Here is an 18,179-nt window from a genome sequence, read left to right on the forward strand (position 1 = left end):
CGGAGCCCGAGCCGAGCGCTACTTGCGGCTTCTCCAATTTCTCCCCTAAGTGTGAAGGAAATAGCCCCCTTTGCTCTGCGCCTGCGGGGCCGGTGGATCTGAGAGCCGGGCCCCGCTGGGGAGGACTCGGCGAGCGCGGAGGGAGGGGGGGGGCTGGGGGGCCGGGGGGGGGCCTCCCCGGCGGCGCCTACAGCGGCGGCTCGTCTGCGAGGTTCACAGCAGTCCCCGCGGCCGGGAGGGTGCTGAGGCTTCCTCTCGCCGGCCCGGGAACGTGGATACCGCGCGCGCAGGATGTTCGCCGGCTGGGCCGCGCAGTCAAGAAACATGAGAAGGCCTCGGCATTCCTGTTCCCGGGCCCCGCGCGCCCGTCTGGGTAAATAAAGCCGAGAGGACGGCAGTGGCTGCGGTGAGCGCGCTGGAGCCCGCGCCGAGAACATGCGGCGGGGATGGGAGTGCGCCTAGCCTCGACGCGGGAGAGCCAGCCGCCCTGCCGCCGGCCGCCGGCCGCACCGCCCCAGGTACAGCCCTCGGGTCGCGCGTCGTGCTCGGCGCCGAGGGACGCGAGGCTCGCCCTGGCTCCGGAGGGGCGCGTTCCCTCTGCCTCCTGCGCCTCGGCTCTCCCCGCCCTGCCCCCACCCCGCTTCGAGGTCCGCGCCCCAGGGGTGGCCGCTCCTGCGCGGCTTTACAGTTGTTCGCGGGCGTTGGGTGCGGTAGTTGCACACGCAGGGAGCTCCCCAAGCGACAGTTTGGAGCGAGGCAGGGTAAGGGTAAGTGGGGGGGGGGGCGGGTGCAGGAGCAGAAAGGGGCGCTGGGGACTGCGCTTGGGCGCCGGGTGAGGGCCAGCAGCTGCGCTTCCCCACGCCCCGAACCCCTCGCTTCCGGACCCGGCTCTCGGACCTTTGCAGCCCCCTCCCAACTCGCCTGCAGCCTGCAGCCCCAGACTGCGCCGGGTGTCTGCGGTTGCGACCTCTGTGCGTGGGCTTGGGACAGCCAGGAAAAGGTCCGGGATGGCGAACCTCACGGCGGAGTCGCCTGCAAAAACTCGCCGTTGACCCTGGGACCACGGGGCGGAGAGACGCAGTCGGAGTGGGAAAGGGTGTGTTTGGCAAACATCTCAGCGTGAACGCAAAGCACTACGCGCACTGATTTAAAAAAGAAAAAAAAAAACAAAAAAAAAAAACCCACCACCACCACCAAGGCTAGTCCTGACCTCAGAACAGGGGCTGCAAGCACGGAAATCTGCTTTGACACTTTTGGCGGAGGCTGTGTGCACACTCCAGACACGTACCTGTCTGCGCGGGAGGACTCAGCCTTATAGTGCACTGAGCACTCCGCAGAAGTCTGGCTTCGCCTCCCCAGGAATCCTGACGGTAGCTGTCTCTTAACCGTTATGGTCACGGTCCTCAGTGTCGCGCGTGGCCGCTGCCGTGGCGGCGGGAGGGCGGGGTTAGGGGGCGTTGGCGAGTGTGGGCGCTCTGCGAGGCAGAAGATCTGGACGTGTTGGGGTGGCTGCCCCAGCCCGGGCGGGGCGGGGTGCGGGGGCGCTGGCGGCAGTGCGGAGGCGGCTGGGGAGAAACAGGAGCTACCCGCGAGGCGCGAGGCGGGGTGATGGGGGCGGCAACTCCACTGCTCCGCCGCGGCGCGGGCTTGAACCTGAGGCCGGCGCTCTGCGGCCAGAGGCTCGGGGCCGCCGCGACCCCGGAGGTGAGCTGCAAGCTTTTTCCAAGGATGGAAGCGGCAGGCTGGGTGGTGCGCGGACCGCTATGCCTCCTTCCGCTCCTGACACCTATGCAACCTCTGAAATGGTTCCCCGAGGCTCCAGAGAGGGGCGAGTGAGGAGGGGCTCCGAGCGCCAGGCTCACACCCGCGCTGAGGAAGAGGACAGCCCTGCCAGCGGGTTCCGGGAGGCCCGGGTCTCCGGCGCCTTTGACCCCCCGGGACCCTGCGCGTCCTGGAGCGGGAGGGGGGTGGTGGTGGTAGGAGGACTGCGGGGGGGGGGGGGAGGGACACAAAGTGGTGCATTTGCCTCTGATGCCACTTAACTTTCTAGCTCTGGAGTGAGCTAACTTTCCCTGCCCTCACCCCTACCCCCAGGGACCTTAGCCAGAATTAGAACGCAGGGGTTTCAGCCAAACCATCCAGGATCTAGAGAACATGAAAATCCCCGGAATCCCAGTGTGGCCTGGGACTCATTAACCGGGACCTGCAGATGTAGTCGTTCATATTACCCCCAAATTTCCCTTCCTTCCAATCGCTCCTTATAACCCGAGTGGGAGCTCCGCGATGCTTTAGACTTCCGTTGTGCCCGAAGAACCAACAGCCCCCTCCCCGCGCCTCTCCGGCTCCGCTAACCCGATTGCAGTTCTTCCAGATTAAAACCAAGAAAAGAACTCGTTTAGGAATTACTTTCCTTTGCCAACGCAGGTAAATTATTCCCGGTTGAGGTTCCTTGGGAACTCGATGTCGGGGGGCCAGAAGGAGGGTTAGGGACCTGTCCCCCGAGCGAGCAGGGTTGGGGGGGGAGGGGAGGCTGGCGGGTTAGCGGTGTGGCCAGGTGGGGAGAGCAAGGATTCCCGTGTCCAGGTGCCGCAGCCGCGCTCCTCCCCTCGGCTCCCGGGCCCAGAGCCTCGGCCAAGCCGGGGGCTCGGGACGCGTCGGGCTGTGAGCACTGAGCGAGTAACGTGATGCATCTTCTTCGCCTAGAACCCGAGCCCTGCGGAGCTCCCGGCGGCCAGGCCTCGAGGCGCTGCGGCCGCGCGGCGCGCCCCTGCCAGCCCGCACCATGAACACCATCGTCTTCAACAAGCTCAGCGGCGCCGTGCTTTTTGAGGACCGCGGTGCTGCGGAACGGGAACGGGGCAGCCGGCCCTATGGTGGCGTCCTGGACGGTGCCCACGCCCGCCCCGAGGTGGGCATTCCGGACGGCCCGCCCCTCAAGGACAACCTCGGCCTGAGACACCGGAGGACTGGGTACGCGCACCCTCCCGGGCCCCCCGCCCGCCCGCAGCCGGGACAGTGGGAGCGGTGAGCGGCGCGGGGCGTGCGAGGGGCAGCCAGGCCCCTGGGTTAGAGACCCAGAGTCCGCGGGAGGGAAGGTCTCCGCCCCTGGTCTCGAGCCCTGGTTCCTCGAAATATAGGGGAATCAGCTCATCAGGACAGCTCACAGGGGGCTTGTTGGAAAGGGGGAAGGAACGCCTGGGACGGCCCCGCGGGCCCCGATACCTGCCCCGCTCCGGCCCACGGGTGCAGACGCGGCTGAGAGCTAGGCAGAAGGGGCTGAGCGCGATGCCAAGGAACGGGGCAGGGCCAAGCGGTCAGGGCTTCCCGGGTCAGCCGGCCCCGTGGCCCTCCCCCTCTGGTGTCGCGACGGGGCCTCGGAGCCGCCCGGGAGGTGTTGGCCAGGTCGGCAATTGGCGGGGCGCCCTGGGCGCGGGCGCCCGCGCGCGCGCGGCTCGGCGGGGCCCGCTGCGAGCCCGGAGGGGGAGGCGGCCGGCCTGCCGCGCCGGGTTTCGGCCTGGTGGGGTGAGGGGCTGCTGCGCGGCGGGGACTCGCGGGTGGGCCGGCAGCTCCGGCGGCCGCGGCGTCGCGGCGGCTCCCTGAGCGCCCCGCGGGGCAGGGGCGGCCGTCCTGGCCGTCTCCACCCGAGAGATTGCATCAGCTGCTTGTTCTGCGGCGTCGCTGGTTAGTGAAACAGAGATTAGGTTTCGTGGCCATGTTGCTGCCAGTCCTTTGGAGCTGAGTCGCCTTTCAGAGCGTTTCAAGAGGCCAAAGTCCTGGAAGCTGCGGCGCAGGCGCGCGACCCTCCCAGAGCGGCAGGGCGCGCGGCGACACCTCCCGGAGCCGCCGGGGAGCGCAGCGCCGAACCTCCTCGGGCTCCGCGCGGCCTCGGCCTCTTCCCTCCCCTTTTGAACGTGCTTTTTCCTCGGGGACCGAGCTTTCCGCACCTTTTAAACGCTCCCTTCGGCCGGGAGAAGGCCCCTGGGGTGGTGTGTGTGTGTGAAGGTGCTGCGTCCTTCCTCCACAAGCACTTGCGTGGGGACTTTCCCCTTGGCCCAGAGGATCGAAGAAAATAGCTCCGTGGGAACGGACGGGGCGGCAGGGCCGCCGCCATCCCTTGCTCGGTTCCCGCCGTCCAGGGGTCGACCTCGGGGAAGCCCCCGACAGGCAGGCGTGAGCGCCCCACAGCAACGTGCGAGAGCCGGCCCCGTACCCAGGGCGGGGGCGCGGAGGACGGGGGTCTGCCCCGCTGCGCAGGTCTGGAGCCGAAATACCGTTTTCCCCCAGGCCGCTGAACGGCCGTCGCGCCGCGTCCAGCTCTGAGCGCGGGCCGCTGGCGCCGAGCTCTCCCGCCTTTCGAGGCAGTGTCCCCCCGGCCGCACGCCCCTTGCGGCCAGCAGGCCATTTCAGAGCGAGATGCCCGTTAGTGCGGCTCCGTCCCGGCCTCCCCTCCGCTCGCGGGCGCGGGGCGGGCGCGTCCCTCGGAGCCCGACGCCCCGGAGAGCGGGCCGAGGCGTGCAGGCGCGGGGGGCGTCCGCGGGGGGCGTCCGCGGGGGCCTGCGGGGGCGGGCGGCGCCGCTCACCCGGGCCTCCTCCTCCTCCTCCTCCTCCTCCTCCTCCCCCCCCCCCCCCCCCCGCTCTTCAGGGCCAGGCAGAGCGGCGGGAAGGTGAGGCACAAGCGGCAGGCTCTGCAAGACATGGCGCGGCCCCTGAAGCAGTGGCTTTACAAGCACCGTGACAACCCGTACCCCACCAAGACTGAGAAGATCCTCCTGGCGCTCGGCTCGCAGATGACGCTCGTGCAGGTAACGGCGGCTGAGGAGCCCGCCCGCGTCGGGTTTGCGCCAACCCCGCCTGACGCCTCCCGAGCCGAACCGAACCGAGCCGAGCCGAGCCGAGCCGGCAGGATGCGGCTCTGGCTCCTGCCCCAGAGGGTGCAGGAAGTTTCTGGGCCTCCCCTCGGCCTTAGGTCGTAGCTGTCGATTCAGTGCTCGTGCTCAACGCAGGAGGGATGCATGGTGCTCTGTGAAGGAGGGAGGTGGAAAGTCACCCGCGAGGTGTGACAAGGTGCCTGGGATCCGGACCCGCGTGCCGTACGTAGACGGGCACCGGCACGGCTGGGACGACCTGCGGGGATTTTCGAGCTTGAGTGTGCATCAGGAGCGCCTGGAGGACTTGTTCAGGCCCACACTGCTAGGCCCCACGTGGCAGTTTCTCATTCAGGGGTAGGTCTGGACTGGGGTCAAGTATTTGCATCTCTAACAAGTTTCCAGGATACTAAAGTTGCTGGCCCTGGCTGAAGCTTTGAGAACCCTGCACAAAGGCACTACACATTAGGGCCCCACATGAAAGGTCGATTACAGGCCGACTTTCAAAATTACCTTGACTCATAGAGCCAAGAGATGGAGAGGAAGAGCAACAAGTGGATTTTTTTTTTAATTTAATTTGATTTTATTTATTTTATTAAGTAAGAGGCATCCCGAGCATTAGCTAGAATCCACACAATTTTGCGGCTGGTATCTTTCTACTGGGGTTGAGAAGAGGCCAATTTCAAGTGGTTGGTTTACCACTTTGTTAAGTGCGGAGAAAGGGTGCAGGTTTGTTTCTTCTCTAGTGAACAACACTTCTTTATATTTGACTTTTCCGTACATGATCTTACTTGATATTCCCCAAAGTATGGTGAGTTAGAGCAGTAATGAGCATTTTACAGGTGATGTGACCAAGGCACTGTGGCAGTTAAATGTTACTAAGGGATAGAAGTAGTCTCGGAAATAATGTAATTCCAGATCAGATGCTCTTTCCAACGCACCACAGACTTCTTTAATAAGTGTGGTGACATGAACTTTTTATACATGCAAACAGAACAAATTTATTCAGAAACAGGAGGAGGAGGAGGTAAGTGAGCTGAGAAGTTTCATGTGTTAGAGTAGCAACTACATTACTGCATTTGTGAAGTTTTGGTCATTCCATTAAATTTATAGTGAGGGAGGCCCCAAATAAAAGATAGTATTTAACTACTAGATGAAATAAAACTTGCTTTCCAGAGTATTGAAGGTTGACATTTTAGGAATTGCTGGAAAGTTTGACAAAGCATGAAAGTTGACTTGTATTCAAGCTTATTAAAACTATATTATGCATTTGTCTGCTTATATTCAGAATACAATTGTAGAGAATAACATCTGTTTTGCTTCATGTTAACAGGCAATAGTATTAATAGTGATTTGCTGCAGCACTGGAGGGGAAAATTTATTTAGTGTTCTTGGCTCAGTATCTGTTTAACATAAAACTATGAATTTTCAGTGATTCTAGTCAGAAAAACTTGACTTGTGAAAATAAATGCATATGCTCAAATTTAAACTGAAATTTAAACAGTTTAAACAGGTATGCTATTTATTTTGAAAATACACTAGTTTATAGAACTATTTGAATACTTCACAATGATGTCAGCAATAAAACATTAGATTAATTTGGTATATCGTACAGTTCCGCACTTAATGCTTGCCATCCTTTTATACGGAAAGCATATGGCATATTTAGACATTTTTTTAATTAATGAAAAGTAACATTGTCATTAGTAGAGACATTTAAGGTTTTGTGTACAATAGTTCTGTTGAGATGCAATGCAAGCAGTCATAATTTTAATACAGAACCAAATTATGTTCTACCTATAATGATAGCTCAAATGCAAATAACCATTCTTTCTGCATTAAGAGCTTGGTAACTCTATTACGGTTTTCTAATTATGCTTTATATTTTCATTATATTTTCTTTCTCTTACACTAGTCCTCAGAAAATAAAAATGCACAAAATTATTTGATTTTTAAGTGAAGCGAAGATAATTATTTATAATAATAAGTGATTCCTGCTTAATGATTTTCAAATTTTTATAGTAAATGAAGTTGGTTTCTGGAACTTTATAGTGATTAACAGAAAAAATAAAAATGTGTAGAATAGGCAAGGGACTTTAAGTATAATAATCCAATTTTGGTCCAGTTATTTTCAATGAGGCATAATAAGATATCCATGTAAGAATATCTGTATATATGTGTGTGTGTGTGTATGTATACATACATATGTATCTACAGCTGACCCTTGAACAACCAAAGAGTTAGAGATACCAACCCTCCTGCAAGTCAAAAATGTATATATAGCTTTGACTTCCCAAAAACTTAACTACTAATAACCTGCTGTTGACTGGAAGCCCCATCAATGACATGAACAGTCGATAGACACATATTTTGTGTGTTATACATATCTTATACCATACTCTTACAATAAAGTGACCTAGAGAAATGACAATATTAGTAAGAAAATTATAAGGAAGAGAAAATACATTTACAATGGTACTGATTTGGTGAAAAAAAAAAAACTGTGCATAAGTGGTTCCATGCAGTTCAAACCTGTGTTGTGCAGGGGTCAGCTGCACTTATGTTGGTATGTATGGGGGAGTTTGTGAAAGTCAGACATCCATTCAACATTCAAGCAAATTCTGACTCTCTGGGAAACCAAATAAATTATGTAAATACTTTACACTTCTGGAGGAAAAATAGAAAGCTATGGGCTAAATAAAGCTTTTGATCTCTGCAAATTAGAGCCCTATTTAATGAATCACGTTCTCCCAGTGAACAAATTTCTACTGTGGAGTCAGGCTTCTTGAGAAGAGTGATCATGTCTTTTTCATCTTCACACCCCCCATGTTATCCAGCACTGTATTTTCCATAAACTGTTCATACATGTTTGTAGAGTGAATAGGTTCTTTTGGGGAATACCGCTATAATCACCATGTGGCTTTCCAAAGTATCATTCTGAAAACTAGAGGATGTCTTGAAATCTGATAGATATTCTAGGTTTTAAATCTATTCCATTGAATACACAGGGAGCAGCTCGTTATCCTTAAGGCTATATGATGGTTCCATACAACGGCATGAATATAACTCATTTTATTATCTTCAGTATGTCTGGAAATATGCCATAGTTTTAATGTCTGTGAATAAATATGGGGTGTTCCCCTTATTTCTAGTTCCAAACTCCTATTTCTTGTTTATTGCAGTACCTTCTGTCTGTTTCTATAACTGATGTTAATAAGCAATTAACATAACTTTTATTCCTTAACTATTAGAGTGTCTTGTATTTTGATAATTTCCTTCACATTTAACATTTTCCTTTTGGCTGTGTATCAGGCCATTAAGCTTTCCATAAAACATATTTTTGCTTTGTTTTGTTACTCTTAAATTGATAAGGAAGAACATAAAACCTTGTCAGCAGTCCCACTAAACCTAGAAGCATAGAATTGAAACTTTAGTGGAGGAAATGTTTTTAGCACCTCAAAAGGTACTTTTTCTGATAAATAGAAGCTCTAAGGACATTACACCTACATTTTATTTATCCCTGACAAATGAAGCTAAAAGAGTTCTTTGTTGTTAACCTGACATCTTACTACCTAATGAGATATACACATTTCCATAAAATTAACAGGTAATGTGTGTGTGTGTGTGTGTGTACTTTAACCAACCAAAATATTCCATTGTGCTTAATCTCTGTGGCTGCCCATTGCTTAAACATTATAAAAAATATACTCTGTATTATCAAAAAGTGAAGAGATTTATTGTGGAATAACATAAAGTGGCTGCATTTAGGGTTTATATTATTGTAGGATATAGAGCATACTGCAGAATAATTGCCTTGGAAGAAGTTTTTCAGAGAAGGACACATGGGTGCTATATCTGGTTTCAGTGTTGCCCATTGTTCATGTGTATATATTTTAAAACATAGTTATTATATTTTTTTCTGGATTATAAGAGTGAACTGTCTCCTTGAGTTGACTTCTTTCATGATCCCAATGCAGAGTCCAATGCACATTGAGCTTGAGATTATGTTTAATGATTGGGTGTTAATGTTTCCTTTACTTATAGAAGTTTCACATTTCTATGATAATGGGTAAACATACCAATGTACCATTGATTAAAACTGCTCTGTTCTAAGATTTTGCCCCTTCTGTTGACATGACTCCGTTTTTGCTTGGTGAGTGCTTCTGCTGAAATATGTATGTAGTTATCAACTGCAAGGATTATAGCAACTGTTAAATTTTCAACAAAATTTCAAATTGATCTTTCTACATTATTTCAAGTGTTATACTATATGGAATAGAAATGAGGTTCTCAATATATAGGTTGGGTAACTCAGAATAAGTTTTTTAATTCTGTATGTTCAAAGGTGGACAGATGCCGGCTTATCCCTTTGGGTTTACTATAATGATTGCTCTGTCAATACGATGAATGTAAACACCTTGGTTAAAGTAGGGATGAAAATTACTAGTTTTTCTCTTCCAACTTCTAGATATTTGGTTCTCCAAGTTTTCACTATAAAATACCTTGTTTCTTAAGCTCTGAGTTTGACATCAAAATGATGTTGCAGAACCTAGCCATAGTAAGGAGGCCTGTTTCGTGTAAAATAGAATTTAATGAGATTTGCATGACAACCTGAAGGAATCCATAGTAAGTTAAAGGTAGAAAAATCTGAACTGGTAGTTTTACCTTCTGTGAAACAGATGGAGTTTGCATTAGTGCATCAGGACCAAAAAAAAGAAAAAAGAAAAGAAAAGAAAAGAAAAAAGAAAAACAGTATTTATGCAAATTTGTTAACCAACTGTTTGCTGTTTACATGACAATGCAAGCAGATATTAAACACCTTAAATTGTACAGTAAATTTCTAGTGATAAAGTACTGGCAGAGTGAATATATTAGCAGATTGCTTGCCAGTCAAACTTATGAAATCAGGTTACAGACAGCTTATCTTAGATATCAGCAGACTTTTTTGGAAAATCTTCTAACATGTGATAAATATATTATGGTAAGAACTAATTATATAAAACATAAAAAGGATATGACCCCTGTATATGAAAAACTAATCCCGCCATGACATTCAAAGGTCCCAATTTTTGTATGTTAGAATTATAGTCTTAATGTCCTTGGATATTAGAAGGCTATTGCATTTAAATAAAAATATGAAGAGTCGCATAAGAATTGGATTACACTGTACTATATGATGGTTGTGCTAAAGTTTAAGACATAAACACACGTGTCTGATTGCTTCAAAAGGGCAGTGGTCAAAAGCAGAAGGTAGATTAGTACCAACTATAAAAGGAATAAATTAACACTTTTGTAGGAGAGCTTAGACTGTATTTCACAGATCTTAGTTTTTAGAGTTGGCAAGGATGTTAGGAACCATCTAATGCATTTTATAGATGAAGGGTTTGAAGTTCAGAAAAGTTAAGTGACTTCTCTAGATTCACACTTGATTTTGGCAAATTCAGAATAGGAAAACATTATGCCACAGTTATAGGATAACAAGATATTGATGAGGATTTGAAGAAGTCAAGCAATTAAATCATAATGGTACATCAACACTTGAAGTTGATGGTGGTGGTTAAGATTCATTCAAGTGCATAGAATGGAAGATAGGGAAATTCAGAAAAAAAAAAAGTTCTAAAATTCCCAGTTACTACTAACAAAAACCTGAATAAATACTTCGGCTATGACTTGGAGAGTAGAGGAAGGTTTGAAGACTAGACCAGGCATTTTGTGCTTCCATAGTAAATGTTCACCCATGTATTTCAGTTAATACATAGTTCCACACTAATCCTTCCATGTGTGCAGGGACAAAGTTTACCCTAATATTTAACATTCCTAGCACTGACCACCATGGCTAGAGCACAAGAACTACTCAATGTATATTTATTGAATGAGTATTTGCAGAAGGTGTCTGTCTAGAGGTTGGAGAAGACTAAAAAAATTGAAGCCATATTAAATCATAGTATAATAGCACAACTTGATAGGAAGAGGGCTTGATAAAAACTAAAACTTCTGGAATGCCATGGTGAGTTATTACATCAATGCACATAAATTTAAGGGGACAGTTATTACTTAAGACTCAAAGGTAATTAATATTGGATATGTATTACCTATGATATATTTTCTGTATATATGTGTGTGTGCATGTGTATGTGTGTGTATGTAAACTGGGAAAAACCACCATGTTTTAAAAACTTGTAGAGTCAAAGAGGAAAAAATGTAGTTTTGTTTTTTTAAAAAGTAGGATTCACCATAGGCCCATTCAATAATTATGCCTTGAGAAATATGAAAAAATTGTAGGTTTATATTATTAATCTTAAAAAAAAAGAAACTTCCAACGTAAGCACTGCCACACAAACCATTGTAGTATGTTCTAGAAAAAAATTGGCAGAAAGACATAATTCTCTTTCCATATATCATTCTTTTAAAAGCAAATATTGGCCCTTTGGGTTATTTACATATATTTTTTCCTGATGATAGCCAGATATTTTCAAGGAAATCTCAAGCACCATTCTAACTTCCAGAAATACAATAGTATCTATTAAAAAGAAATGGAAGTAACTTTCTTTTGTTTTGCAGTGTTTGTTTCTTTGCATTCAGCTATTTTCTTTGGAAGCATTTGACTTTCAACTTAAAGCTGGGTGTTATTGGCATTTCTGTCTCTCTACTTCTCTGATTGCTGTATCTGATTGCTGTGCTAGTTTCTCTGTTATAATTCTGTCTCTTTGATCTCTGGAGGTTTCCAGGGTTTGGTCTTCAGCCATCTCCCTGACTACTCAAAGCTGCCGCCGACACTTCTGTGCGTTTGACCCACATCTGATTTTCTTCTCCCTTGAGTCTCAGATATCATTTTTACTTTCTTCCTTCACATCTCACCTGTATGCTTTTCCAGTACCTCAAACTAATCATTCCCTAAACCAAGCACATCATTTCACCCATAAGCAGTTCTACTTTGCTTCTCAAAATGGCATTGTCCTTCTCTTGGTTACAAAGGAGTGGCTCAAGGTCATTTTTAACTCTTTCCCTCTTCCTCACCCACCACAATGTCTCTGGAATTTGACTTATATTTGTTCTCAAGTCCTCTTTATTGGGAACACACTTTCCTACCCATTATACCTGACACACTCCTTCAATGTTTCACTTAATTCCCCATGAAGTCTTAAGTCATCCATGAAAGTAACCCCTTCTTCCTTTGGATTCCTGTATCATTTTATTTTAATGCCTCTTAAGCCATTCAATCACATTCTTTCCTATACTAAAGTTATTTGTACACTATCCTACCTCTTACTAGACTGAGCATTTGATGGCAAAGCCTGTTCTTTTTTTAATTATTATTATTCCTAGAACACAGTAGGTGCTCAGTCTCTGTAGTAAGTGCTCAGCATTTGTTGAATGAATGAATGAATGAATGTCTAGTACTATTGCATTATGAGAATATTTAATTATCAGAGATACTGTGAGAGGATTAGGTCCCTTGTGGGAAAGTAATTATGTGATGGGTAATATTTTTTGTTTTGTTAATTGAAAAATAAAACTTTTTTAGGTGTCAAATTGGTTTGCTAATGCAAGACGTCGGCTTAAGAATACCGTTCGACAGCCAGATTTAAGCTGGGCTTTACGAATAAAACTGTACAACAAGTATGTTCAAGGAAATGCTGAGCGACTTAGTGTAAGCAGCGATGATTCATGTTCTGAAGGTTTGTTAATATTTTTATTTTGCTTTCCCTCTATTAATAAGAAGTTCACCCCAAGTGCTGTTTTTTAAGGTGGACTCCACAAAATATGATGGTACTATAATGGTTCTTTTTTATTGCATGAGGTAACTTCATTTTTACAATTCTATAAATGACCAACAGAATTATGGCTGCTTCCTCTTGTTTATAGATTTATCATGTATCAGAATAACATTTTCTGTGAAATTCGTTAAAATTAAAATACCATAGGGAGAGATTACATAGATTCCTGCTTCCTTTCCCTAAAAATTAACCTGGGGTATCAAAGACAATTTAATATACTTTAAATATTCTTTCTTTATGTATATATTTAATGATTAACTATAACAGGGAATAGTATATGTAAGTACTACCTACTGGTATTTTTCTCCCTTAGATGGAGAAAATCCTCCAAGAAACCACATAAATGAAGGGGGCTATAATAATCCAGTTCATCATCCTGTGATTAAAAGTGAAAGCTCAGTCATAAAAGCTGGAGTGAGGCCAGAGTCACAGGCCAGTGAGGACTACGTATCACCCCCCAAATACAAGAGCAGCTTATTGAATCGTTACCTTAACGACTCCTTGAGACATGTCATGGCCACAAATGCTGCCATGATGGGAAAGACAAGGCAAAGAAACCATTCGGGATCTTTTAGTTCCAATGAATTTGAGGAAGAATTGGTGTCTCCCTCATCATCAGAAACCGAAGGCAACTTTGTCTACCGTACAGGTAAGTCTGTGCTTTTCATGACACCTTGTTTAAAATAGAACTAAAACTGCAGCAAATTCAACAGGCATAATGGCATGATCTTTATTGCTTTTATAAGAGATTATTCACATATAGCTCATAATTTAATTTGAAAGCTTTTGTTTTGTTTTTAATTACCAGATGTACTTGTTAGTAGATGATGGTCTACTTGGGTTTTTCACTCTTAGTAATAAAGATGAGAATTTTCATTCTTAATGCTCATTTTTAATCTCAATGATATACGTTCTTGGAGGAGGAATGCCCTGAATTATAGCCAGCCATGCAAACACTTTGTGTTTCATCTTTTCTCTTAAATTCTTTGATTGCTAATAGTGATGGAAAATGAACACAAATTAGCATGGGTGCCAAGACTCATGTGAAGGAAAAGTGTAGATCTGGCTTAAATTGCTTTGGAAATTTTACTTTTATTCCTGGAAAGCACGAGTAGGACTGATAAATAGCTTTGAAATTTTTACTTTTATTCCAAAAATAATGAATTGATTTCTGCCTGTCCGGAACTTTCTGATGGAGTAGTGAGTTTGGTAAAAATTTCTATCTTCACTTCAGTTTCCAGAGAGTTTTGCTCGTAAAGAGTGTGTTTGAGCAAGTTGCTTCAGAACAAAGGATATGTGTGACCTACATCTGGTGCAGATAGAGTCCAGATCCTGAAAATGCCAACAAATGAGATTTAGAAATTTTAGAGTTGGAAATAACTTTAGAAAGCATCTAGTCCTGCCATGTTATATCATAGATAAGAAAACCCAGACCAAAAACACAAGTTAATAACTCTTCTCCAGATCAGTAGTGCAGCTTAGCCTGAGTAAGGGGTAGGAGGAACATAACTACTACCAGACTATGATAACTCTTAATTATTACATATACTGCCACAATTCATTTATTGAGCAATTATGATATTCTAGGCCCTCTGCTAAACACTACACAAACGATACTGAGTGTAGTCCTTGTAAGGAGTTTGATATGTGGGCAATAGGTCTTTATAAAAGAATTAAATTTGGTCTGTTTAATATACCTTTCAGATTATTTAACTGGAAATCTTCAAGTGTCTACAAATGTGTGCAAGATATATTATCTGTGGGACACCTGGGTGGCTCAGCGGTTAAGTGTCTGCCTTCAGCTCAGGGCATGATCCTGGAGTCCCGGGATCAAGTTCCACATCGGGCTCCCTGCAGGGAGCCTGCTCCTCCCTCTGCTTGTGTCTCTGCCTCTCTCTCTGTGTGTCTCTCATGAATAAATAAAGAAATAATCTTTTTTAAAAAGATATATTATCTGTAAGGATTCAGAGAAAATCTCAATACATTTTTAAAGACTTAACTTCACTTTCTGTTTCCATCTCCAACTTCAAGGTTGAAAACAACTCCAAATGCTCTGACATACAAAATTAGTCTTGTAAATAATAATTGGGTCTAGTAAGAAGTAAAAGATGAAATAAAAGACTATTTAGCTAATAAAAAAAATTTTTTTAATTACATACTAACATCTAACTAATGTGACCAGAGCAGAACTTGGAGATAATTCAGAGCTTCATGAATTTTATTTACAGAGATAGAAAGGGGTAGGACGTCAAAACGTGCAAGTACAGATAATTGAAAAAAGAATAAAAATAAAATGAAAAAGTTAACATGGAAAGCTGAAAAATAAATTAAGAGTTGACTCTGAAAGCAATACTAAAAGAAACAGGTAAAACTTGGCACAGATTAAAGTTGGAAATGAGAAAGGAGATATAGCAATCAATATATAGTCATTAAAAATATTTTTTAAAATTGTGGTGTATTATGCACAGTTATTTGACAATATGCTATATATAAATGTGCAGATTAAATGAATTGGTAATATCCACACAAAGTAAATTATAAAATTACAATGAGAAAAGTTATAAATGATCACTAATTCAGGGAAAGTCAAGGATTTTAGTAAACCCTGTTCCCAAAACATATGATTTGATAGATTCGTTGGATTTTTTCCCCAAACTTTGAAGAAATAATTAATTCTCACCCTTTATGCATTTTTTCTGGAACATATAAAAATATGGGAAGTATGTCAGTTTTTAAAAATGTAAATGTTATCCTAATCCAAAGCCAGATTAGAATAGCATAAAAATCAACATTTTTATTTATAATACTGATAGTGACTTTAAAGCAACATGAGAAATATTGATAGCATAAGGTTAAGTGGAAAACAATTTAAAATTGTGGAAACATTGAATGCAGTTATGACAGTACAAATATATATATAGACAAAAACAAGGAAGATTTTTGGAAACAATGAAGATTAATTTTGATTAGGTGGAATAATTGAAGATCTATTATTTTGTGAACTTTCTTATAAATTTCTTTATGTTACCCAGTAGAAACAAATTTGAAACTTACACATTGTGATGAATCTTCTGAAAATGCATGTTCTTTTCAAAGGTGATAAAATAGAAAACCAAAGAGGGAAACTTGCCTGTATAGTTGTACTTCTTGAAATTAAGTATCTTGGCCATTTATTTTTATTAAAATATCCAATGGCCTGTTCATCTGCCAAGTTCTATTTTTAAATAAAAGCCTATTTTTTTAGTTATGCAAACAATGAGAAAGCAACCTAGACATGTAAACTTCTGGTTTTGCATGCATGGGTCTGAACTTTAAAAAGAACAAAATAAATTTTTTGGTTTTGTGGATAGAGAGTTGAGAAAGATTGGTGGTCTAAGACTGGTCTGCTAAATCTCAGCCTGAAATAATAAATGGCTGTCTTCTGGGGGAACCGAGCGACAACGTTGCTGCAGTTGTAGCTGGGTTACCACTCAAGCATAAATAGTAGAACAGGGGATTTCAATAAATACTTTCTGAGCAACTGCTATGGTTTTCTCTGGCATACAGGCTTATTCTGAATTCCTTCAATTCCTTCTGGTTATATCTTTCTTTCTTTGCCTAAAAAGAAATCCTCTCAATCTGCTATTAAATACCACTCCCCTCCTCCACCCCAGTTTTATAGTAGTGCAAAGATTTTTTTCTTTTTTTAAAGATTTTTTAAAAAATTTATTCATGAGACACACACAGAGGCAGAGACATAGGCAGAGGGAGAAGCAGACTCCCTGTGGGGAGCATGATACAGGACTCGATCCCAGGACCCCGGGATCACACCCTGAGCCAGAGGCAGACACTCAATCACTGAGCCACCCAGGTGTCCCTAGTGCAAAGATTTCATCTTTTAAATTCTTTTTCAAGACTAGATCACCTTTAAACATAGTGTATTAATTTATCTATGCTAAAAAAGAATTGTATCCATTTCCCCACCCATTTTTAGTATCTTATGATTCATTCCATTAATGATAATTGAATAAAAAAAGCCAAATGAAAGAGTTGGTGTGTGGAAAGATAATGTATCACTGAGTTTCATTTCACCTGTTCTTGTTAAATTCTAGAACTGTGAAGCCTGCTAGATTATAAAGTAGTAATCCTAATTAAAACATATAGGTGGATAGAAGTCTTTTCTATGTCAGTGTGTATTAATCAGATTAGCTTCCTCTCCACTTGACTGACAATATCAAAGTAGATGCAAACATGTTTTTGTTGATTTTATGTAGACATTAAACATTTTTTTGTAATCTACAGTCTCCCCATCATGCAGGGGATAAAAAAGATTTTTCCCCCAGGGGACAAAATAGGCTTTCAATAAGTATCGGCTAAAGAATTTCTTTCTGACAGCAGAAATTATAACATTAGAATTGATGAGGGGCCCCTGGGTGGCTCAGTCGTTGAGCGTCTGCCTTCAGCCCAGGGCGTGATCCTGGAGTCCTGGGATCAAGTCCCACATTGGACTCCCTGCATGGAGCCTGCTTCTCCCTCTGCCTATGTCTCTGCCTCTTTCTGTGTGTCTTTCATGAATAAATAAATAAAATCTTTAAACAAGAATTGACTAGAATTATTAAGGTTATTGCTTCTAAATACAGCTAAATAATACTTGAGAAAACTTAGCCACTCAGTGTTGTCTATGTCTAAATTAAAATTACAATACTGTTCATCATGTTAGGTTAATGCATGACAATTTTCAGATATGTGATGGAGTGAATCCCCATGACAAACTGACCTTGAGCCCTCTAGTCCCTCAGTGAGTTTGCTCTCTGAGGTATCAGGATGAAGACTTGCTTTAATATCCACCTCCATTTCTGTTGAATCAGTACTGATATTCTCCAGATGGGACCATCCATGAAGGAGCTATGTGCCATCTGTGCCACCTTACAGTGAGTCCTCTCACTGGAGCCTTTCCTAACTTGCATTGCAGTTTGATATATCCTCAAAAACCTAACAAATTTCCTTCTTTACTGAAGGAGAAAGGAGAGGTTTCTAAGAAGTCTATTGACAAGGGGAAAAATCAGGCAAGTCTTGAAGTAAAACGGGTAGACTTCTTCCCCTTCTTTTGCTTGGCTTGAGAACAAATCCCTGTTATGTTCTTTCTTTTTGCAGCTCACAAATGATCAACTTATAAATGGCTAGTACATTTGAATGCTTATTCTCTGAGCCCCACTGCTCTGCTAGTATATAATTCATAAATTTAACCGGCTCCCACAGGCTGAATGTTTAAACTTCATCGTGTTAAACTGTCTAAAATCCCTCTTAATTAGACACATGTGGTGTGGCAAAAACATATAGGCCGATAGAACTCTTTTCCTATGGTAGTGTGAATTAATTAGATTAGCTTCCCCTCCACTTGACTGAGGTGAATATCCCTGAAGAAATGGAGATTTTGATTGAGAGAAAAAAAAGAAGTCATTTATTTGCTACATGGAATTTTTTGGAAGGTAGAGGCCATTTGGATGGCCTGCCACAGTTGGAGCAAAATGACAGAACTAAGGATTTTGGTTACTAG

The 18,179-nt window shown here is 44.3% G+C and overlaps 1 protein-coding gene across 5 annotated transcripts in view; it reads left to right on the top strand.

The window, feature by feature from the left end:
- The first annotated feature begins 238 nt into the window (after positions 1 to 238).
- Positions 239 to 18,179, top strand: part of MKX (mohawk homeobox) — a 68,468-nt gene continuing 50,527 nt past the window's right edge. For 2 of the 5 annotated variants that reach the window (XM_055334453.1, XM_055334458.1), the window contains exons 1-5: positions 2,027 to 2,424; positions 2,704 to 2,970; positions 4,643 to 4,802; positions 12,391 to 12,544; positions 12,957 to 13,292. In XM_055334453.1, the coding sequence (XP_055190428.1) occupies positions 2,783 to 2,970; positions 4,643 to 4,802; positions 12,391 to 12,544; positions 12,957 to 13,292 (838 nt within the window). In that variant the 5' untranslated portion in view covers positions 2,027 to 2,424; positions 2,704 to 2,782. Of the gene's footprint in view, positions 519 to 1,213; positions 1,371 to 1,583; positions 1,705 to 2,026; positions 2,425 to 2,703; positions 2,971 to 4,642; positions 4,803 to 12,390; positions 12,545 to 12,956; positions 13,293 to 18,179 lie in introns of those variants that run through there. The other 3 variants (XM_055334454.1, XM_055334456.1, XM_055334457.1) reach the window with 3 other exon arrangements.

The sequence above is a fragment of the Nyctereutes procyonoides genome, unplaced genomic scaffold (assembly GCF_905146905.1).
Source record: "Nyctereutes procyonoides isolate TBG_1078 unplaced genomic scaffold, NYPRO_anot_genome, whole genome shotgun sequence".
NCBI classification, from domain to species: Eukaryota; Metazoa; Chordata; class Mammalia; order Carnivora; family Canidae; genus Nyctereutes; species Nyctereutes procyonoides.